The 23,161-nt window shown below is 43.8% G+C and overlaps 1 protein-coding gene across 1 annotated transcript; it reads right to left on the bottom strand.

Annotated features, from left to right (window-relative positions):
* Positions 1 to 272: 272 nt before the first annotated feature.
* LOC119401240 (venom metalloproteinase antarease-like TtrivMP_A) lies at positions 273 to 13,176 on the bottom strand. Its single transcript, XM_037667925.2, has 13 exons — positions 13,044 to 13,176; positions 11,685 to 11,857; positions 10,506 to 10,598; positions 8,464 to 8,605; positions 7,125 to 7,282; positions 6,286 to 6,357; positions 5,568 to 5,704; positions 4,779 to 4,828; positions 4,275 to 4,383; positions 3,367 to 3,537; positions 1,716 to 1,851; positions 1,033 to 1,167; positions 273 to 443 (listed from the first exon to the last, which is right to left on the bottom strand). Exons 1-13 carry the CDS (start codon positions 13,111 to 13,113, stop codon positions 411 to 413), a joined length of 1,479 nt encoding a protein of 492 aa, XP_037523853.1. The 5' UTR covers positions 13,114 to 13,176; the 3' UTR covers positions 273 to 410.
* Between the last annotated feature and the right edge of the window lie 9,985 nt (positions 13,177 to 23,161).

Here is a 23,161-nt window from a genome sequence, read left to right as displayed (position 1 = left end):
TTCTGTCAAGCGTGTACAGATAAGCGCAGTGGTGAACAGTATGAGAGAGAACACCGAAGTAGGGTTCAATCAAACATTACTTCCAATGTACCCGTGTGAATGGGACGTATTGAGTTGCAAGAGATAGCTTCCCGCTTGACTATTTAGTGTTATGAGCACTTTTGCAATTGCCAACTGCGTTTAGCCGCTGTGACCTTTAAAAGGCATTGTTCTCTCTCATACTGCTAACGACTGTATATTAGGGAAAGCACCATTCGGGTACTCACGACAAATCGAATAATTAATCGTAGTTTATTTATTGCAAATAACATAACGTTGTTCATAATGTGCTCGTAGGATCATTTGTATCCGTTGCTGTGACTTCCAGTAAGTTGGGTAAACGCACATATTTTAAATACGCGTCGTTTGCCTCATTTCTGACCACATATTCCTCGGATGCAGACCTATGTAAAACAGAGAGAGAGAGAGGGAGGAGAAAACGGCTATAAAGCATATATTCATTCTCTTGGGATGAACGAAGGAAGGGTAATTTTAAAGGCTCGTTTTTTTCCTTTACTAGACACAAGAATTAGAACTAACTGACAAGAAGCCTAGGAAAGTATAGGGGATGTTATTTGTAGTAATTATGATGTAAATGTGAAGAAAGTAAAGTGGGTGAAAAGATAACTTGCCGCTGGCAGGGGCCGAACCTGCGACCTTCGAATAACGCGTCCGATGCTCTACCAACTGAGCTACAGCGGCGGTCATTCCCCCCGTCCACTTTATGGGGTATGTATGTGCATTTTAAAACTTGGAAGTGTTAGTCAGCACCGCTAGGAGCCGTGACTGCGACTGTAGAACACTCTTTTTTCCCTGCTGGCGTCACGAAGCACGTGATCTTTTTACGAGCTGGCAACTCTCTTGAATTCTTGACTTCTTGAGTTCCTTGTTCTGCGCTCGTCTTTATTTTTTCGCTTTATATTTGTTAGTTAACAACAGACTGTCTTTCTGGCGCAATGAAGAGAGCCCTTCCGTGGACAGAAAACTTCTTACCGTTCTGTTCCCACAGCGTGCGTGGTCGGGCGCTTCGAATTCCACTTGCACTGGGAAGTTATAGACTTGGCCGTACAAGTGTCGAAGCTTCGGGTACACACAGCGCACTTTGCATCGTCTAAGAACAGCAGGCGACTGTAAAACAGAGAAAAGGAAACATATGGCTTTGTCCGCACCTAACAAAGCAAAAATTATCGCTTGCTGTCTCTTCCACAACAGCGTGTAGTACAGTGCCAAAAGTAGTCAGGATGAGAGCATGGCGTCACTTTGGTTGACGAACGCCCGCAAAAGACAAATGCCTCTTATATCTAAACATACAAATTATCTGGCAATAAATGAACTCTACAAGGCGAAGTGTAGAATCTAGTTGTTATTTTCCCCGATTTTACAAGCGAATGCATCAGATATTGTTCAATGCATGGCATATTATAATTGACATTGTATATGTAGATGTGGTCCAGGATGTTACACTATTCGTGCATAGCCGAAGGTCTGCATACGAGCAGTCCGGCTTTGGAATAGTAAAGGGTAATATGGCGTCGCAAGGTAGTCATGTCTTGGACGCCGATTTCAAAGGCGTTTTTATACCTATATCTATGTTCCTGAAGTACACATAGCAAGCTGAAAGAATCGTGAGCAAACAGTGCTGTAAACATTGACACGAACAGACAGAACACACTTACCATGTCCGCTTTCACGCTTGGCTCCCGGGGGAATTTGTATTTGCAAATATTCTGCGGCGTAACCAGCATACCCGGATAGTAGCCATCCACCTTGTGCCCCTGGGATTTCACCCGCCAGCAGAGTGGCCCTCGGAGCCTGATAAGCGTTAAAGAAAAAAAAATTATGCACGTGGCTTTATCAGCATAAAGGTAGCATATTGTGCACAATATTCCTTGTGTGAGCCTCATACCTCACAGCTCTAACACAACATAGGATCATGCTTTTATGGTACCAGAAAAAGAGAAAGATATAGTAAAACAAAGGAAACAAAGGACTTAATATTGCCTATGTCACGATTGTCCCGTCTGCGATGATTGTACCGTAGAGGTTCGATGCCTTTAAAGCGGTCATGAATCACCCCTCTTGCTTGGTGGGAAAACACGTTTTGCAGATAGCAGACACTGCTATGAACAGTTCAGCCAAATCGTGCGAGTCGTGCACGGCAAGGAGCGTTTAGAAGCGCAGCGCGAGATCGCCACTTTCTCAGGAGCCTTCTTTTTATACAAAGCCCTATGCTGACTCTTTTCGGAACTGCTGCCGCCTGCTGTTTGACGTCGAACAACAGATAGCATACTATTGGCCAATCGCCGGCATATATCAAAAGCGGCGTTTGGATCAGGTGCGCTTCTTGACACGGGGTGCTGCCACGTGCTGGCGCCGCGCTCCATAGTCTACTAACGTTACGCAGTAGCCACATTAGCGCACACAGGAACCACAACGGGAAAGAGTAATCGCGTTTCATCACGTGCACTCAACGTCATGACGCGCGCTGACGTAACTTCTTTTCCTTGTGAGATCCCTGCATGTGTAGCTTCTTGCGCGCTGTCGGGACGAGAGAAGAGATAATCATTTCTTAGGTTTACGTACCAAAACCACGATATGATTATGAGAGACGCCGTATTGGAGGGCTCCGGAAATATCGACCATCTTATGTTCTTTAACGAGCACCTAAACCTAAGCACACGGGTCACCAGCATTTCGCCTCTATCGAAATGCGGCAGCCGCGGTCGGGATTCGATCCCGCGACCTTCGAGTCAGCAGTCAAGCACCATAGCCACCAGACCACCGCGGAGGGTGGGACGAAAAAAGAGAGAAAGCTCTTAAAGCACGCAACAAATCCCCGCGACTCCGCTCGTTCTTGACGGATTCGAGAAAATGTTGCGGTCTACAGTGCATTATTGAGGCAGTAAACTCCGACATAGAGGTCGTTCAATGATTACTTCGAAAAGTGGTTGAAGACTGTTTTAAAACCACTGGCGGCTCTTATTATGGCCGCGTTACGAGACGACTGATAGCTTCCAGGGCTCTGTTCAGTCTATATAGCAGCGGCTGGCTTAAATCTTGTCACGAGTCAACGTCTCACTCGCGTATGGTTACCAAAGCAAGTTACAACTTCAGGGGAAGATGGATGCTTGAAGCGATGACAAATCGAAGAACAGAGACTATCACTGAAGCCAAATTTCGACAAGAGGGTTTCGAACAAACTGCGCTGGACACGGGACAGGTCAGCGCCCTGTCTGTCGTTCTCTCACCATCCCGCGTCCAGCTCTGTTTGTTCTCGTCGTAGTTAAAGAATGAGTTCCTAAACTTGTGACAGTAAAGAAGATTAACCTCATAACATATCGCATCTGCACAACGCTGCACGGAGAGAAACGGTGGTAGTTGGGTCCAGTGTTGAGGTAACTCATGATGTATCCCTGGCTGAACGGGCACGCCAGTGCACCTGGGTGACCGGGCACAACGTTGGTCTTGGGCGCATCCCCGTCGTGCGCAGCTCCCAATCTGCGAGGAAGTACAACACGCTCCTGCAACTTGATGAGCAGCACATTGCTTTCCTCCAATAAAATCCTTGTGATACACCTTTTTAAAATCAACTGTTACTCTCTACCAGTATGCTACAATTCCATGTTCAAACATTGTAATGACGGTGATGATGACTGATGATGATGATGATGATGATGATGATGATTATGATTATGATGATTATCTTCAGTGGAATCATTTTTAAAATGCGGCTGCGACTGGTAGTCACATAGTCTTGATTTTTCACAGTAGCATATGTTAGTTTAATTCATGCACTGCAGTCCAACATGCCCTTTTTAATTTTTTTCTTTGTTGATACAAATTTCTATGTTTATGTAATGATGAACTTCTTCGAACAGGCTTGGCGGTGATCAGGCATGTGCATACGTAGGATACATGATCAAACCTGTGCGCTTCGTCAGAAATTTAATAGTGTCAAATTTTACCCAATGTACTAGAAGATACTACTCTCCGCGTGCTAACTTGGAATTGTGGATTTACCATTTTTCAACATTTTTTTTGTTTAATGAAGATGTTTGTTCATTACCTGTTTTTTTTTTTCATATCACATAATCATGTCGAGAAAATCTTCATGCCGTGAAACAAAACAATATTTGCAGTAACGCAATTTTACAGACTGTACAACATTGCGTGTGTAAAGACAACTTGCCGTCACTAACAATGCGAAAACGCGTACGTGATGTTGCAAGCCTTACAAGTGCGCCACTTCGTGCGTAAGGGCGTGCATTCCATCGTAGGAGCCAGCATTGTCTTCACCAATAGCCACGAACAACTCGGTGCAGACTCCAGCGACGAAGGCCAGTCCTGAAAAAGTAAGAACGAACATGCGGCATGTCACAACAAAAGCTTTCCTTCCAGCATGGATTGAGTATAGTTAGGGAATTGTTAACATTTAAATTCAAGCAGCTAGAAGACTCGCAATCGAAGCATGACACACGTATGATAATGGAAACATGTGTAACTGAATAAGAGGGGGAGGTAACAGGCGTACTGATCAGTTTGTCCTTCCTAGCACGTTCGATATCGTTCTGTTTCTGTTCCAAAGAGCCCAGTCCATTTCTTCATCCGCATGGTACTTTGATTTTTGACACATATGTTCAACATCTTTTGTGTAAGATACATTTGGCTGCTCCGCATATTCTCTTTAAGCAAATCGCCTTATCTTTATCAGTAGGTTCGTAAAAACATGTAAATGTTACCTTTACGCCTAGTATCTGGCACACCACTATCCATCGCATACATGTCACGTCTGAAACAGAAAAAAAGGAACTTATTGAATAATGCTTTTCGGGCATACCGAAAGAAAATTGCGGCGAACATTACTTGGGCGATGCATCGCATACTACGGTCTATGCGAAGCCTTTCCGGTGCAAGAGCATTGGAACAATTCGAATGTAAAACCAAGAAATATCTTTAAAAGTACAATGAAGCAAATTCGACCTTGTGCCACTTCAACCTCAAAACAACGCCGATACATAGAGCCTAACATGTTGCTTTACTATAAGAAGGTGGATTGTTTGACAGTGTATTCTTTTACGCCTCTTTATTTTATTTTATTATTTACTATACTTATATTGACGTCGACGATGCGACTTATTACTTAGCAAATACTACGATTACAAACATATGTTGCATTAGGTGAGGACACGAAAGGTTGGGATCTGTTGCGTTGCGTTTTAACGGGGCACAGATTATGACTTTGTAATGATTTATTTCCTTGACGCCAAACATGAATACTTTAGGGCAGTCTCTAATGACTCAATCACTTCGTTTTTGCTTCGTTCACTCAATTCGATATTTTACCTTTTATTCGGAAAATCAATTTTGCGCAAAAAGCACACGAAAAATATGAACTAAAGTGATCGAGAAGTCTCTCGCGACCTTGAGTTTCCTTGTAGAAAAATGTGGCAGGCAAATTAATAAGTCGCATTTAAAAATGGCACGTGCACACTAGCTGCGTGCAACTTAGAGACAAAAAACATCCGTACCCCGTAGCTAAGTAGACCACATCGGGATATCCGTATACATGTTTTCTCGTCTTGACGTGTTCCACTAGGCTCGTGATGGTCGCTGTGTCGTCCATGTACTTGTCATCTCCTTTCAGGTATGGCTCGTCCTTTGCGCTCTGTTAAATATGAACAAAAATGGGAATCATTTCCACAACAAAACAGAAGATACCTGAGCATATTCTTATGAAATGAGAACACGAACGCGTTTCTTTTGGCTAGGCTGTTGATACGAAGGGGGCTGCAAGGTCTGGTGTGGGAATTACCCCCTCCTACGTCACGGCTACACGTGGTTGCTGCGGTATATGCTGCTTTGAGTCGCTTTATTCTTGTTCGTGCAGCCTCTATAGTACCCTATCTATCTATCTATCTATCTATCTATCTATCTATCTATCTATCTATCTATCTATCTATCTATCTATCTATCTATCTATCTATCTATCTATCTATCTATCTATCTATCTATCTATCTATCTATCTATCTATCTATCTATCTATCTATCTATCTATCTATCTATCTATCTATCTATCTATCTATCTATCTAAATTCTGGCAGAGCTATATAATGCTTCGAGAACCCCAAGATTTGCGCTCACAGTTCCAAGCCCGACCTGATCCGGATACAGGTACTCTGTCAGGCTGTGATCTTCATCGAAGCAAACGTAATCAGTGACAATTCGTACAAATTAGTGACACTCACCAGAACTCTCTCGAGTCCAATCAGGAGGAGTTTTATCCTTGGAGCACTCGTGTCTTGGAGGCGTAAGTTGGCCTGAAAGAAGAAAAAGACTTTCCAAATGCTAGCATGATAAAGAGCTCAGTATAAACAAACACGTTTCCGGGTTAACTGGGGCACAGCATCATGGGCACCAACACTGCAAACGACACAACAGGCGCCCACAGAAGCAGACATCGGTGTAGCCCTGTCCGTGTCGTTTCTAACGTCTCTGATCTAACGTCTCTGTCATTGCCGCCCCACAATTATGTTTAGAAAACGAGGCTATAGTTATCAACGAACGTAACCCACAGTTCAGTCACGTCTTGTAAGACAATGGATTCGACCCTAATCTTTGATTGAGGTGTTTGGTAGTGGCACTCGCGTGTCGGCGTTCATATGCCCTGGTCTATTCCTTGACTCAACCTTGTCTTTCGCCGCTCTGCCGAACCAGATCTCAGAAGCCACGCAGAAAGAAGCGCGTGGTTCAAATCAGCACCGCCAAGTGGCGCAACGATCCCAGCTGCTCAAAATCTTTCAATGAACTTAATCAGTCAATGTCCATTATTTGGACAGTTAATTAGGCCCTCTCTTAAGCATAAGTTAACACTTATGCCCCGATATCATATGTATGGAATGTAATTCTTAGCTTGCACCAGAACCATCGATTTCGTACCAGCGTTATCTTTAAAACAGATTTTCTAGATATTCGCAAAACCGGAAGTAAGCGCTCGACCGGAAGTGGTTGGAAGAGAAACAAGAGTCGCTCGGTGCTCACTGCACTGAATAATGAGAAAGACGATTATCAGTTTGATGTAACTCACGCTGTTAATCATGACGCACATGTAGCCAAGCAGGTGTTGCGTCTGAACGAAACGCTGCTGATGAATCTTATCTGAGATTACAAACACCTCTACAGTGACTTCTGCTGGAACCGTTTGGTAATAGTTGTATTGTCTCTCTGCGAGCAGTGCGGCTTTATCTGAAAAGGGAACATGTACAGAGAATTGACGATAAGTGTCAAGGCTATAAAATACCGCGATGTTTTACTATTAGGCATGAATTTGGTCCAACGAAGAAATTACGTAATGCTTGCTTCGTTTTTATTGAAATAAAAATAATTGTGAAATCTGTTGTAATTTTGTGATGACGGCTACTCCTTCACGATTGGCTGTTATTATAAAATAATACTTTTGAAGCAGAAAAGGGACAGCTATTGCGTGACGCATAACGAAAGAACGGTCGTCGTTTTTCTCGCCTTATAATAATATTTTATTTTTTGCAATCCCTCCCTTTATGCAAACACCTTCACTCTTGCCTTTAATGAATGAATAAAAGAACAAATAAATAAATAAGTTAGTTAGTTAGTTAGTTAGTTAGTTAGTTGGTTAGTTAGTTAGTTAGTTAGTTAGTTAGTTAGTTAGTTAGTTAGTTAGTTAGTTAGTTAGTTAGTTAGTTAGTTTGTTTGTTTGTTAGTTTGTTAGTTAGTTAGTTAGTTAGTTAGTTAGTTAGTTAGTTAGTTAGTTAGTTAGTTAGTTAGTTAGTTAGTTAGTTAGTTAGTTAGTTAGTTAGTTAGTTAGTTAGTTAGTTAGTTCAATGTTCTTACATGATCGTTTCAGAGATACCAAATAGGAAAAACGGCTAGAATGATTGTACTTCACTATATAGTACACAGTATATGTATGATAGAAGTGTTTCACTTCGTTTTGTGAGAGCACTATTGGTAAGTGAGTTGATCTTTAAGCAAACTTAATTTGAATGGTTTCTAAGGTACTTTCAATATGATAAAATATAATAGCATCATCCAATATAGCTTCTTATAATACCAACGTATTCAGGAAAACCTGGAAGAAAACAAGCTGAAAAATGCATTAAGTAAGTCATTAGAACTGTACCGAAAACCAGTAAAAAAATTAACGATCGTGTGTCATTGGAAGCCCCGTCAAAGTTTTTACGTGAACACTTAATAGGTGCAGAATGAAAAGAAAATTCTCGTTCGAAGCATTTGTTTGTTCATTTGCCTGTATTTTGCTTTGTTTTGTTTTGTTTTTTCACCCCGGAAAGCTCGGTGTTAGCTATGTCGCTGCATTTCTCGCATCCCGTATACAGTATGGTAATGTGGGGAGCAATCGTAATGCAAGTAGGCTTCAGTTACGTTCTTACCCGTTCTGTTAGCAATCAGGGCGTCGAACATGTCGTTTTGCTTCTCGTCTATTTCGTGTATCACGTGAGCAACGTGACCTTCCTCTGACCTCTCCATCTCCGGCGCAGGTGAAATCGTGTGCCGTGGTCCCACAACACCTTCCTGCGTTTTGTACATCGAGATTTCAGGAGCAAAATGAACCTTGTCTTACGCGTACAACGTTGAACGGTGTACGCGTAAGACAAGCACGTGATAAGCAACGTTTCTAGATTACTGAAACGTTGGCTCTAAGTCACAAACATTTAGCATTGGGACAGTTTTATTTTTACGCAGAAGCTGTCTATGGCAAGGTTCTGGCGGATCGAGTCCGCGGACAAGACGACGCGTAGAACATCAATTTTCGGTGTCCCCAAATCACATGTTCCCCTCGCCTTCTCGCCACCGCCGATGCCTCTTTCACGAATGTCGCGATACTCGGCGGCGGCACTCCCCATCAGTCGTTGCGCCCCTTTGTCTCGTGACGTAGAGATCGCGCTAGCGCTGTTATCAGCAGTTACCCTTTGCATTCGCTATAAGACGGACGCGTGTCGTTGTCTCGGAGGAAGAAGAGCGCCAACGAGCACAGAAGCGCGAATGAGCGAGAAAACGACGTCAAAAAGCCGTAGTCACCGGCTTCTCTGATTTCCTTCTTCACAGTAGTAGAAGGGCTCTGAACTTTTTCTATTTATTTATATATACTGTAGATCCGTCACGGAACGTGCAAGAGAGGATACATAAACGCATTAGTGGTACAAAGTACATAAGTAGATCAATTACACAATGAAAATTCAATGCACTATGAAAAACAGTTAATTTTATCGCAGCACACAATATTGTTAGATAAATTTTTCCACTGGGGGATAGCCGGCGGAAAGAGGAAGTATTTGTGAACGTTAACTCGTCTTGATGGTTCGCGGATTGCTTTAGAATGACTTTGTCTAGGTGAGCGCTTAGAAAAATTGTGCAGGCGATATGAGAATATGTTAAGTTGAAATGGCCACGGTATAAAGTGCTAAAGGTTTGTTTTCATCGTCAAGTGATTTGACAACAATATTTTAGATTGAATTGTTATACGCTACGAAGCATGTGCTCATCGTCCTTGTGACCTTTTGCTTAGTTCACAATAACATAATAAAAGTGAAAGGTTAGTCCTTTTCATCGAAAACAGTGCGTTAAGACAAAAATTAACTGTCTGACAGGGTACTGGTCACCCGTAACGCAGTTTTAACTGTGCGAAGGCACATCACGAGGCGGAATTTGAGAATCCATGTTACAAGTGCGTAAGCAGGATGACAACTAAATGAACATGCATGAAACTTTTGCAAGTAAATATGTACGCAACAAAATTGAATACACAACTCCAGCAGTGAAAATGCCTGTTGAAAACATTTGGTTTTACATAAACACAAAAATGCCAGTCGTAATAAGCACAGAATTTAAAAAACTGATACACTACATGAAAAGTTATCTCAAACGCATCAAAACACGTCTGTGACAATCCATTTGTCATGCACTAAAATATTCTGATGCGAACGCGCCAACATACGGTTTTCAGTGCACCTCAAATAGTTCTACCGAGATGCAGGTCATTTTGGGCGAATATGAAAAAGCAGCGAATTGTTGAGAAATATTTAACGGATGGAAGTTTGCAGCGTTTACCCTATTTTTTCCAATATTTATTTCTAAAGGCACGCGATTAAATGTGCCAGTTGCTTAGACAAAGGCGATTAGACATAACGTTGCGCTTATACAAAGGACGGCCGATCTCGGAGGCACTTAAAAATCACGTGAGGCGCAGGAACCTTGCAATGCTTCCGATCCCGGAGGCAGTTCAGAACCATGGTGAGTGCATGCAGAAAGCTGTTGTGGCGAAAAAAGAAGAAAAAGAAAGAAGAAAAAGAAGTAGAAGATGGCTTTCGCATTCGAGTCGTTAGCAAATGTGACCGTGTGACATTTAGGATGGTGAATTGACACATCAATGCTAACATATTCAAGAACAAATGACAATGGTCTGAACGCATACCAGTTCAAGGCCGTTGTTGGTTATGCTAACCATTAGTGTGGCCAGCTGTTTTTCATCCTCGTGAAGGTTTCTGTCGATATCACCTCCTCTGTACTGCAGACGAAGAAAAACATGACAGTTAGAGCATGTGGTTGGGTCCTAGTAAGTGGCCATTATTACTATATATTAGTCAGACACCTAAAAGGCACATGCGTCCACGTCTCTCACTCTAAGAGCTGCGCACATGTCGAAGCCAACTGCGCATCCTATACCGCTGAAGTATACGCATTTCCTTCATTTGAAAGAGAACGGCTCTGCTGCATTTGCCATTATTTTCATAAGCCACACAGTTGTATCAATGGGATCGATACTATTTCGTTTTTAAATAGCTGTCACGTAGGGCACGTTTAGGGGCTAGTTGGTGCATTCTTTCAGAAAGGAAGGATTGCGCAGGTGTCGTCGTCTCTGCCTATGGTGTGCTGTGTTACTAATAAACGAACATGATAATTTTTGTCCTTGCCTTCTTCGTCATAAGACCACGTCAACAGTTTACGAAACCCACGTGTAAGTGGGGCTCGAAGTACTCCTATCGCTCTAAGCTTTCGGAGTGTATTTCGCTTAGTGCAGTGTTTGTCAAAAATGGCGCCACTTTATTATTTTATTTATTGATTCTACGTTTGTTGCTATGCGCTAGCCTTTTATAAGGTCTGATCGGGCTATACGGAAGCACTTCTGATATCCTTCTATTTCCAGCTTGTTCATTTCTGTTTTCATATTGTCGGCATTTTTTTTTCTCCACAAATTGCATATCCGTGAATGAACTGCAGTCTCATAGATCAGCTTTCCTTTTTCATATTTTTTTATGAAGTCCTGAAATTCACGATTACAGTGTTTTTTTTTTTTCAAGCTTTTCTCCACCGCTTTCCACCATGTCCCACTTAATTTTATGTGGTATCCATTGTACGAACAATTTAACCTGTTGCTTGGCCATGAAACGTGGTTCTCTGGCTCTGGAAAAGAGGTACATTTCCTAAAAATGTCTGTTTCTTCCATTCTTATTTAATTTAAAAAAACAATAAAGTTGCAATTTAGAACTCCAGAAAGCTGCCGTGAAACTCCCACCAATTGCCACCAAACACCGAACATCATGAAAATTGGCGAAAGAGCCAGAACAATAGAAAGCTACTAGATTGTACTTACGAAACGAACAATGGGTTTTCCATTTTCGTGCTCATGCACCACAAGAGTCGGCGCTGCGACTGACGCTTTTCGTAAGTTGAGAGTCAATCCATCGTGTATGCGAACAACCTTCGCACCGTCAACGCCTCGTTCTTCTAGGAGACGAGGGTAGACGAGCCTTTTCTCCTGAAAGCCTACACCAAAGAGGTGAGAATAAACGGTCAAAGACGTGAAAATAGAGAAAATAGGATTGACTTCGTCTTTACGTTTCCTTGCGATATAGCACACAATTAAACTGAATGTACACACATCTGTGTCAAAAACCTCCACGACGCATTGTTACGCGCATTTTTCTTCTCATCATGCATTACCACGTGCGACTGGCTAAAACTACCAAGTGCTCTCGCTCGGCGCAGGCCACGCCAGTTTGTATGGGAAACTTCACGACTGTTTTCGAATGTTCTGACAAGATTCCGTGCACGACACGAGTAGTTGAGTTATCATCAATCTGCTCTCCAACATCTATCTAAGGGTACGAAGCATACAAACACGCGTTAAGGTAGGAAGTTGCAGCCTTGAAGAAGACAAGACCACTCGTCACAACGTTGGCACCCGGCGACATCCCGAGTTCAAGAATGTTTCATATCTTCAAGCATTCATCTTCCCATGAAGTTCTGCCCTATCTTTAGTCTGTTATTCAAGATAACGTGATCTCCATCGCCTTGCTTAGTCGACGCTGCACAAAGCTTTATGGGGCATCAGTCTGCTGTAGCATACTTAGACAACTTATGATTATGCTTATAAAACTTATGCTTTGGTGCTCATACTATATGGACAAGTCTTAGGCACTTATAAGGTCGGAATATGTGTATGTGTGTAGCATCAGGTCCCCTCGTTTAAATAAACAAGTGGTTAATTAGTATATTGTAATCACCTATAATAACGAGAAATGTTACAAAATATTTCCTGTCGACATGAATACAGCTATAAGAACACCTGTTGTGGTTATATTTGCAGTTGTATCTAACAATTACCCTTAGAAACGCGTTATATGTATATTAAATAGGCCGATACAATCATTTATGCTGATGCATGAGCAACCATGCTACGGTCAATAAAACTAGATGCAGCTTTTGCGTGATCCAAGAGGATACTTTGCAGAGGTACGTGATAGAAAAGTGAAACTTTGGTAAGTATCCAAATTACATGTTAATTCTGTCAGAGCTAGGTATAAACCTAATTTGTGCGGGATATATGGCAGTATGTGAATAGTAGGCGAAACTTCAGTCGAGCGCCAAGATTACGTATAAATTAATTTAAATCATGCATCTAAAATATAACTAGTGCGCAGTAATTGTGCAAGGCTACGATTTGTCTTACCTGCCACGACACCTGCCAACAGCAGTAATAGCCCACGGACCTGCACGCTGTAATTTCTCTCTAAAGTCATTGTAGGAGAGGTACACTGGTCGGGTACCGAGACACCAGGGTGATGCAGGTATTGTGAGAGCCTTATTTAAATGTACCGTTCCGGTCGAAGTGGAGAACAACGTTCGCAGTGATGACGTCGATGGAAGAAGCGCGACTGTATGTTTTGGTCGTCTTGTTTCGTCGCCAGAACGCAATATCGGCGCTTTCAAAGAAATCATAACATCCACGTTTCACTTGTGCCATAGTAAATGTCGCAGGAGATGGGTTTCACACTTTTCCATCACTGGGCGGGCTATCAGACAAAAAAGAAAGAAAATAGGACTCGGGAATCTATCTTAAGCTCGGGCAAACGTCAGACTGAAATCGCCCGGAAAAACAAGCATGATTGACCTACGACTGAGGTCGTGACAGTTGTCACTTAGTTTTCGTCTTATCCGCGAGTAACTGAAGAGGTTCGGTGCTAACGTATTTAAACAGTACAATCGAATAGCCAGTACACATTGAAATATGTAATGGCAATCATTAACGATGGGCTTTAACGCCAAAGCAAGTAAAGTTGAAAGTGTTTATTTTTTATTTACCATCATGAATTGTGCGTCACAGGAGCAACGACCTGGTTATTTAGTTTGACGTAGCTTGTCACTGAAGATGGGGGCAGCACAGTGAACTGCTGCCTCCAGACAGTGACGGTTTTTTAACTGCAAAGCAGTTGGAGGGACCGCCCTGTCGACGTCTTATGTCTCGCGTTGTCGTCACACAGCGTCTCATGTCTGAAGTTGGCGTCACACACACTATAGTCACACAGGTCCCACGTCCGATACACATAAATCGAACAGGCTGCACGTTCGGAACGCCAGCGCTTGCTTGCCCGTGAACGCCAACGACCGAGCAGCGCCTCCTTCGTACGACCCAGCGAAACGCCAGTGTCAGCAGCCAGACGCACCACGCTTAGAGCAGCAAACAGTAAAAAAACAGTAGAAAGCATGATACCATAGAACAAATATAAACATTCGCAAGAAAAATCAGAAAATCACGATAAAAGAACAGAAAAGAGGAGGAAAGAGCAGACAAACACAAGAAAATAACACAAAGGAACAGAAAAGAGCAGATAAACACAGCATAAACACAAGGAAAACACCGGCGAATCAATGACCGGCATTTCGTACAGGTTTCATGGAACTGGTTGGGATGGAACTGGTTTTGGTTTTTTAATGGTCTCTTCATCGTGAAGACATTACTTGTTTAAATTTTTTCCCGCAACCTGCCTTGACTGGTACGTGACGTCTTCATGACACCTCCGTGCTACGTCACAAAAACACGACGCCAGCGCAGTTCGCACGAGTAAATGTAAGCATTCAGAACTGCGTCATAACCACAGACGTAAGCGGTCAAAGAGTTTCAGGCGTTTTCCGATGTCATGTATTCTGTTGTCTCGCTAACTGATTGAGAAGAACTTCGACCTCAATGTTATTTATTCCTCTGCAGCAAGAAATAGTGCTCAATTTGTTGCTCAGGGCTCTATACAAATAATGTTGATTAGTTTTTATCGCCCGGGTCCATTTTACAATCTTGTTGGGTCCCGGAAAATGTAAAAAATGCATTGTACGTTACAGCAGGCTATAATAAACTTAACGTCAAACTTCGCGCTTCGAAAGGTGGTGTCTTCAAAGCTGGCGGCATTACATAGAAGGGCATATTCTAAAGGACCGCGAAGCGTTTAACAAGTTATTGGTCCTATGATGCTAGCTATTCGTTGCTGGGCTAGTTGGTTACCCGTCACGGTGGTCTATAGTGGTTATGGTGCTCGACTACTGACCCGAAGGTCGCGGGATCGAATCCCGGCCGCGGCGGTTGTATTTCAATGGAGGTGAGATGCTTGAGACCCGTAGATGGTCAAAATTTCCGGAGCCCTCCACTACGGCACCCCTCATAAACTTGTAGTTTTTTTGGATCTAAAACGCCAGCAGTTATAACTGCTGGACTAGTTGTCTCGTGATTGTGAACTTGCAGAGCGCGAATTACGTACGGGATAGAGAGAAACACATATAACATAGGACAAGCGCCAACTCGCAACCATCGTTACTGTGAAAAACATTCCTACATGTGTACCTTGCACAGCAAACATGCGCAAGCGCACTGCCCATCAAAACCCCAGAGAAGATATGTCGCCCGTATGCAGATTAGGATATTTAATCTAAAACTTCCTTTTCTTTGTTGCGCAACACCACAATAGTGTCAAGGATGAAATCACTTGCTCAGAAATATCAGAAAGAAAGGATGTGATTGCACTCTGACTGTGATTCTTATCAGGTATTTGTTATAAGTACTCGCCAGCAATAGTGACTTTCAGTGCTTCGCGCAGCCCAACTGTTTTAATACTTCTTCTAACTATGCTGTGACATGGCATTCTTCTTTAATTTCGCATTAACATTCGAAGCTTTGGAAGAGTAACTGACCCGATCATTCCCGTTACTAGGACACAGTGAGCATCGAGTACAGACGTTGCAAGCCATCGAGTCAAAGTAGTTTATGAGTTAGAGGCAGGCGTTCACCTTACCTGTCAAAAATATTTAAAACACTTCATGAAAAGTTCAGCCATCTTAAGAACAAGATGTGGCCCTTGGCAATGAAAATTTAAAACCTATCCAGTCGTCCAACAATGCAAAAGTCCCGCCATATTCCCGTTGACCGCATAACTTGTTAATAGCAGCAAAGATTGCTCGCGCAAAAAGAGTGGAAATACTGAGCACGGCGATGGCGGGCGCGTGGCATAAGAGTTATTTGTCTTCTTGCTGGAAGAAGTCATACGGTCCCATATGCATTTGCCTAAGACGAGTGCAAAGCGAAAACAATCTTCCTCTTTTTCTTTTCAGTCGATTGTGTTGATTCCCCCGCACCCGGCCGAAGGCTTTCCTCACCCAATGCGGCTTTGCACAGCCTCCGGGATCGGAGGCATTCAAAGCTTTCTGCGCCTGACATGGTTCTGCAGTGCCTCCGGGATCGGCTCACCTTTGACCAAATGGCGATATCATGTGATGACGTCATAGTAACGTCACGATAATGTCATGATGACTTCACATATTTTGGCGACCTGTGACGTCATGGTAATGTCATATTATGACGTCATCACATGATATTTTTGCATCACTCGTGTTTGCACTTTCCGCGTTTGATGAGGCATTCAAAAGGCTTTCGCCCTAATAAATAGCAGCGTTGGGACGCGCTGCTTTGGGCTCTTCAAGTGTATTGTCCTTCATCGCATTTGAAGCCAGGTTCATCCTAGAACAGAGTCTTCTGGTGTTACATAATCGGCACGGAAAGAATATCGTGCAAAACTGGCGCCGCGTTCCCAGCATAAGCCACGAACATTCTTATAACCAGCGTGAGCACCTGTGTATAATCAAGACTATATAGAATTATGTCTCGGCTTCGCGGGACTGCTGGACGGCTACGATTTGGTTGGCGAGCTCTGAGCTGTGCAGGGCATCGGCCCACCTCGGCCAGAGAACATCGGGATTAATGCCTTTAGTGCCTCAGCACGTGTTTGAGTGTAGCAGGTTCTGTACGGCAGACATTCCTGGTGTTGTCGTGAAAGATCTCATGGTAGAATCTGTAGAATCATGCGTTAGCAAGCTTCGATAAATGTCACTCTGTATACTGCCGCCAGGTAATAGCTTGTGCCCCCCCCCCCCCGACTGCCAGATAGAAAGTCTTAGTAATTTCACTGTAGCTCGTTAGCTTGTAACGTCTGCGTCAACCGCAATCCGCAAAGGCTGTTCCGTAACGGCCAATTTTGTCGCATGCAGCGGTATGTTTAAGGTTGGTAACAGTATTGCGCCTCTGTGGGCGGGGAGTCAGATCACGGTGATCTGGGTTTCCTGAGTTTGAGTTGTGCTTTGGACAGTCTGCAAAGCTTGCAGCTCAATTCTTCCCTTGGCGAAATTTCAGACTGCTGTTCGCGAGCCGCTGAGGATAACTTGGGTTCATAGTCAGCCATAGCAAGGGCAATGGCCACTTCTTCAGCCGTTTCCGGTTATCCTCTTCATAGTTTTTGAAACTTTGAGCGACATCTCTCTGAATAATCTGTCAAACAAAAGTAATACTGCCTTCAGATCTTCCACAAATTAAGATGTTCTCATGCCTATAGCCTCTAGGCATGTCAAACTATGCCTATTCTGCTTTAATGCGTTTTCAGCCATTTCGATTCGAAAGGAGCCGGAAACCTGTGGTAGCGAGGAGACACTACAGCACATCTTCTGCGACTGTCCTCGCCACAATGCGCAGAGAAAATCACTCGCAGTCGCTAAAACTTGCATATATCCCAGACCGATGACGGCAGAAACCATTCTGGAATGTCGTCCTGAGAGGTCATCGCGGCTGAAGGCGATGAAGGCAGTGCTCAACTTCTTGAAGGCATCAGACTTTGCACCGGCGCTTCACACTAATGACGTTTCATGACTGTGAGGTGTGCAACCTTGCATGTGCGTGCTCTCCCTCTCTCTCCTTCTCTATCTTTAAAACTCCCCCATCCCTTCCCCCAGTGTAGGGTAGCATACCGCGGTTCTTTTCGACTGGTTAACATCCCTGCCTTTCTTTTCTCTCCTGTTCCTTCCTGCCTTTATTGCGTTTTCTACATGTGTAAGTCTTAAAGAGATAATGCGTGTCCTCAGTGTGATTTCGCCCTCTCTCTCTTCTGCCCCACTAAAACCAAACTACTTATGCTATAACGTTGCACACAGAATTAACTTATTGAGTATTTGTCGGTGACAAAGTGTACACGTGCATCGTGCTAAAGTGCGTTGTGGAATTAAGCGAGCTGCCAGAAAAGCAAGTATGTTGTTAAAATGAAGACTTGTTTTTATCCATGCTGGAACTCCCCCATTCCCTCCTGCCTTGCTGTGACGTCCACCGGAAATCCGGGCCGTTTCTAAATGAAGAACAAAACAGTTTGCTGTCCTAGAAAGTAATGAAAAGGATATCGTGCACATATTTTCACACCACTTGTGTCATATACAATTAACATGGGTATTTCAGCTAACTTACGCCAAGATATATATTTTTTTCAATTTCGCGCTCTTTGGGGAAAGGCTGGAAAAATAAATAAACAGGGCACTTATCTTAGCCTATATAGATAAAATAATTCGATATTTCGGAACAAGCGCTACAACATCTGTATTGAATTTTCGTAGAGTTAATATAGAAAAAGTTAATGAACCAATACTTGTTAATTACCGAGCATGGTGCACTGGTAGTTATCTTAGCATAGACGAACTAATCCGACGTTTCTGAACAACCACTGTATCTTTGGTATCAAAATTTTTCGCTAGATTTTCGACTTTAAAATTTAATTCACGTTAATTATCCAGCTTGGCGGTTTGGAAAAAAAAATTCGGCAGATCCCACGTACCGTGGGAATCGATGTTATGCGAAGCATACGCGGGATGGTGAGTGTGGCGTAATTTCTCATATTGAGCGAAACGTTACGGAATGACGCTAGAGAAATGTGGAAGTGGTATAAACACACTCATATGCTGAAGAGTCGCATATGTATTATATAACCAGTTGTTTACAGTTGCGTAACGATGTCAACAGTAACATGGGTGTTACCAACACCAGACGCGTCAAGCTGATATGTATAGTGTTTATATTCTTCAATACTGGATAGCGCGAATCCGAACAGCACAAAGAAGAAACACAAATGCACGGACAGGCGTTACTCGCAACTAAGCTTCAATCAGGAAAGTTCCCCTGGACATACAAACAGCCGAGCGGCAAGCGCATGCGCACTGCACGTACGTTACAGTCACAGTTGCGTTACAGTTGTTATGATTATACTTGTCCGTTATGACGGACAACACACGCACGTTTCACGAACCCGTGTGTATGTGTAAAAGGGGTTCTTGACAGTTCTTGAACAAGGTCATCATCACCGTGATCAGTGAGCACCAGCAGCTGGACCGGGCTTGTTCATCGGATCCGTTCGTGATCGCGGCTACGAGGGGTCTAAGTGTAGTGAAGTGCGAGGTAAAGCGCAGCTGTTGGAAATCCTGGATGCCCCTTACGATGAAATGATCTATGACGCCTCCTGTCCTGGACGTGGCAGCGAGGTCTTTTGATGCCTAGTCCACATTCAAGCCGTATTTTACGCAGTGTAAAGACCAGGCGTTGTTGGGTCTTGATAAATCAATGCTGAAATCACCGGTAATGATGAGACGCCTGCTTGTCTCGGCAAATTTATTGTGGGAAGCATTGACCCCGGTTTTTGCGTAATCGACGTGGTCCACGTTGCGGACCACGTGAACGAGTGCACAGTAGTTGAGCGTCTTCCAGGGGTGTTCTGTTTTCAGATTCCTCCCTTTCCTTGCATCCGCCGCGGTGGTGTAGCGGTTACGGTGTAGGGCTGCTGACTCGAAGGTCGCGGGTTCGATTGCGGCCGCGGTGGTCGCATCTCAATGGAGGCAACATGTTAGATGCCCGTGTGCTGTTCGATCTCGGTGCACGTTAAAGAATTCCAGATGGTCAAAATTCCGGAGCCCTTCGCTACGGCGTCTCTCATAATCATATCGTGGTTTTGCGACATAAAACCCCAACAATTATTATTATCACTTTCCTTACGTGTCAATGTGTGTGTTCGCGTTTACTGTGTTGGTTGAGACATTGTATCACCTGTGGCACATACCCGCATAACATGAACTCTGGTATGCGGGTATGTGCCACACGTGACTGAGAGAGAGGGTTTCATGACGTACGCGACAGGTATTTTGCGTTATTCATGTCATGACCAGTGAACCGTGTTCGCCATACACAGATCCCCCGTTATGCCAAGTTTGGTATATTACAAGTTATGGAGACGACCAGGAGAGCATCCAGACGTAGGCGGCTAGATAGATAGATAGATAGATAGATAGATAGATAGATAGATAGATAGATAGATAGATAGATAGATAGATAGATAGATAGATAGATAGATAGATAGATAGATAGATAGATAGATAGATAGATAGATAGATAGATAGATAGATAGATAGATAGATAGATAGATAGATAGATAGATAGATAGATAGATAGATAGAAACGCCCAACGTGCCTGAGGTTCGCTAAGAAATGCTTCGCATTTAAAACTATTATGGCATGCTGCATATAGCTTAGAGCAATACTGCGCCAATCCGACATGCATAGCAAATATGTTTGTTTTTCAAATACTTGGCTCAAGTTAGCCGAACACCCTGCATATGCATTTTGCTTGTGGGAGGCTTGATGACCTCCTTGTTCTAGACAGTTTGTTTGTTTTTTTTGCGCGCAAGATGGGCTGATGGTCAGCCGACTGAACAGCTGTCACATACGTTTGTGCGAGACGTGCTGCGACAGCGCTGTCAAATATTGAAGGTTATATGTCAGTTTTATTCGCGCGAATATAACTCCACACGTAAACAAGATCTGGAAGTCACCGACTCACCGCGCGGTTCACTTCAGACGACATGCTGGAACAAATCAGAAACCGGCGGCTGGCCAAATCTGAACGGCGCCCATTAATCATGGGCAACCATACCCGGAGCCAAACTATGTACACATCTATGAACCACGTCCGACTACGTCAACTTTTCAGCCCTAATTCTATCAATGCACTTGCATGCAGATGTGCCAGTTCGCTGTCTCTGACCATGGCTGCAACGCGGGTGGAAAAGAGAGGAACAGATGCCTCCCTCCTCCTCCTTCTCCTCCTCCTTTTCAGAAATTCCCAAGCTTAAAGGTACTATGGTAGATTTTTAGAACACTCTAGATAGAATCTAGATAGGCAAAAATCAGATGTATGCATTAAGGGACAAGGAAGGCAAGGTCACAAACAATATGGATAGAATAGTTGAGGTAGCGGAAGAGTTCTACAGAGATCTGTACAGCGGCCGAGACAGTCAGGATGATAACGTAAGAAGAAGTAATAGCGCAGAGGAATCTGACATCCCACCAGTATTGACAGGAAAAGTAAAGAAAGCCCTAAAGGGAGTGCAAAGAGGCAAAGCAGCTGGTGAGGATCAGGTAACATCAGACCTGTTGAAAGACGGTGGAGAGATTATGTTAGAAAAACTGGCCACCCTGTATACGAAGTGTCTCTCGACGGGGAGGATACCAGAATCTTGGAAGAATGCCAACATCATCTTGATCCATAAGAAAGGGGACGTCAAGGACCTGAAAAATTACAGGCCCATAAGCTTACTGTCCGTTGTCTACAAGCTATTTACAAAAGTAATTGCTAACAGAATTAATACGACATTAGAGTTCAATCAACCAAGGGACCAGGCAGGATTTCGTACAGGCTTCTCAACAATAGACCATATTCATACCATCAACCAGGTGATAGAGAAATGCGCGGAATACAACCAACCCCTATACATAGCGTTCATAGATTACGAGAAGGCATTTGATTCGGTGGAGACATCAGCAGTCATGCAGGCACTGCGGAATCAGGGCATCGACGAAGCCTACATAAACATAATGGAAGAAATCTACAGCGGCTCCACGGCCACTATAGTCCTCCATAAAGAAAGCGAGAGAATCCCAATAAAGAAGGGCGTACGGCAGGGAGACACGATCTCTCCAATGTTATTCACCGCGTGTTTACAGGAGGTTTTTAGGGCCCTAGATTGGGAAGAATTAGGGATAAGAGTTAATGGAGAGTATCTCAGTAACCTGCGATTCGCTGATGACATTGCATTGATGAGTAACGCGGGAGACGAATTACAGCTCATGATTACTGAACTGGATACGGAAAGTAGAAGAGTAGGTCTGAAAATTAATATGCATAAAACTAAAGTAATGTAGAACAATCTTGGCAGAGAACAGCGCTTTGCGATAGGTAGCGAGACACTGGAAGTTGTAAAGGAGTACGTCTACTTAGGACAGGTAGTAACCGCGGAGCCAAACCATGAAAGTGAAATAACTAGAAGAATAAGGATGGGATGGGGCTCATTCGGCAAGCATTAATCAAATCATGAATGATAACTTACCACTATCCCTCAAGAGGAATGTATATAACAGCTGCATCTTACCGGTACTTACCTACGGAGCAGAAACCTGGAGACTTACAAAGAGGGTTCAACTTAAATTGAGGACGACGCAGCGAGCGATGGAAAGGAAAATGATAGGTGTAACGTTAAGAGACAGGAAGAGAGCAGAGTGGGTCAGGGAACAAACGGGGGTTAAGGACATCATAGTTGAAATCAAGAAGAAGAAATGGATATGGGCCGGGCACGTAGCACGTCGGCAGGATAACCGGTGGTCATTAAGGGTAACTGACTGGATTCCAAGAGATGGCAAACGCGTGAGGGGGAGACAGAAAATTAGGTGGGTAGATGAGATAAAGAAGTTTGTAGGTATAACGTGGCAGCAGAAAGCACAGGACCGGGTTGATAGTCAACTAAGAGGGGGTGGGGCGCGAAGTCTGCTCCATACATTGACTTAATAGGGGGGGGGGGGGGCGCTGCGATGAACCTTCGCCCGCCTTCGCCCCCCCCCCCCCCCCACCCTGGAGGGGAACCCTGCGCACGCCTATGCCTGTACAACAAATCAAATATACCTGCAATTGTCAAAGTGCGGCTCCTGCGACGCGGTTAATGCGGCCAGGAGAAAAGTGCGGGAAGGAAGGGGGGAGGGGCGGCGTGGGGGAGGAGGCAATTGCACCCTTGCCTGTAATTGACGTCTCTGGAAGGTACCATAACACAGGTTCCCTGAATTTAATTAGGCGCTGAGCCATGGGCGTAGGGAGGGGCATGCAAAAGGGGCACTTGCTCCCTCAAGCCACACCAGCGCTTGCCCCCCACCCAAGCTACACCAACGCTGCCCTCTCCAAGCCGCGATGCCACACGGGTTTGCACCCCCAAGGCAAAATCCTGCCGACGTCCGCTGAGCCGTACTCTAGCAAGGGTTCCTTCTTCAAGCCACGGACTTTCTTCAAGAACCGCTTCATTTTGTCCATCAACGTGTCCAATATCTTCCTAATACCTTCAGATTGGCTTTCTACCTGTAGAGGAGTCTCAGACGCGGAACTTGAGTCCCACATAATGAAGAAAGAG

This window comes from Rhipicephalus sanguineus, chromosome 8 (assembly GCF_013339695.2).
Source record: "Rhipicephalus sanguineus isolate Rsan-2018 chromosome 8, BIME_Rsan_1.4, whole genome shotgun sequence".
Taxonomy (NCBI): Eukaryota; Metazoa; Arthropoda; class Arachnida; order Ixodida; family Ixodidae; genus Rhipicephalus; species Rhipicephalus sanguineus.
Note: the sequence above shows the minus strand (reverse complement) of the source record. Positions and strands in the feature narration are given on the sequence as shown.

Bases quoted from the DNA above. Each gene is read 5' to 3' on its own strand.
- LOC119401240 (XM_037667925.2), bottom strand. From the start codon at position 13,113: ATGACTTTAGAGAGAAATTACAGCGTGCAGGTCCGTGGGCTATTACTG. The intron at 11,858-13,043 runs GTAAGACAAATC...TCTTTGGTGTAG, and splicing joins GTTGGCAGGTGTCGTGGCAG to GCTTTCAGGAGAAAAGGCTC. The intron at 444-1,032 runs GTAAGAAGTTTT...TGTTTTACATAG, and splicing joins CACGCTGTGGGAACAGAACG to GTCTGCATCCGAGGAATATG.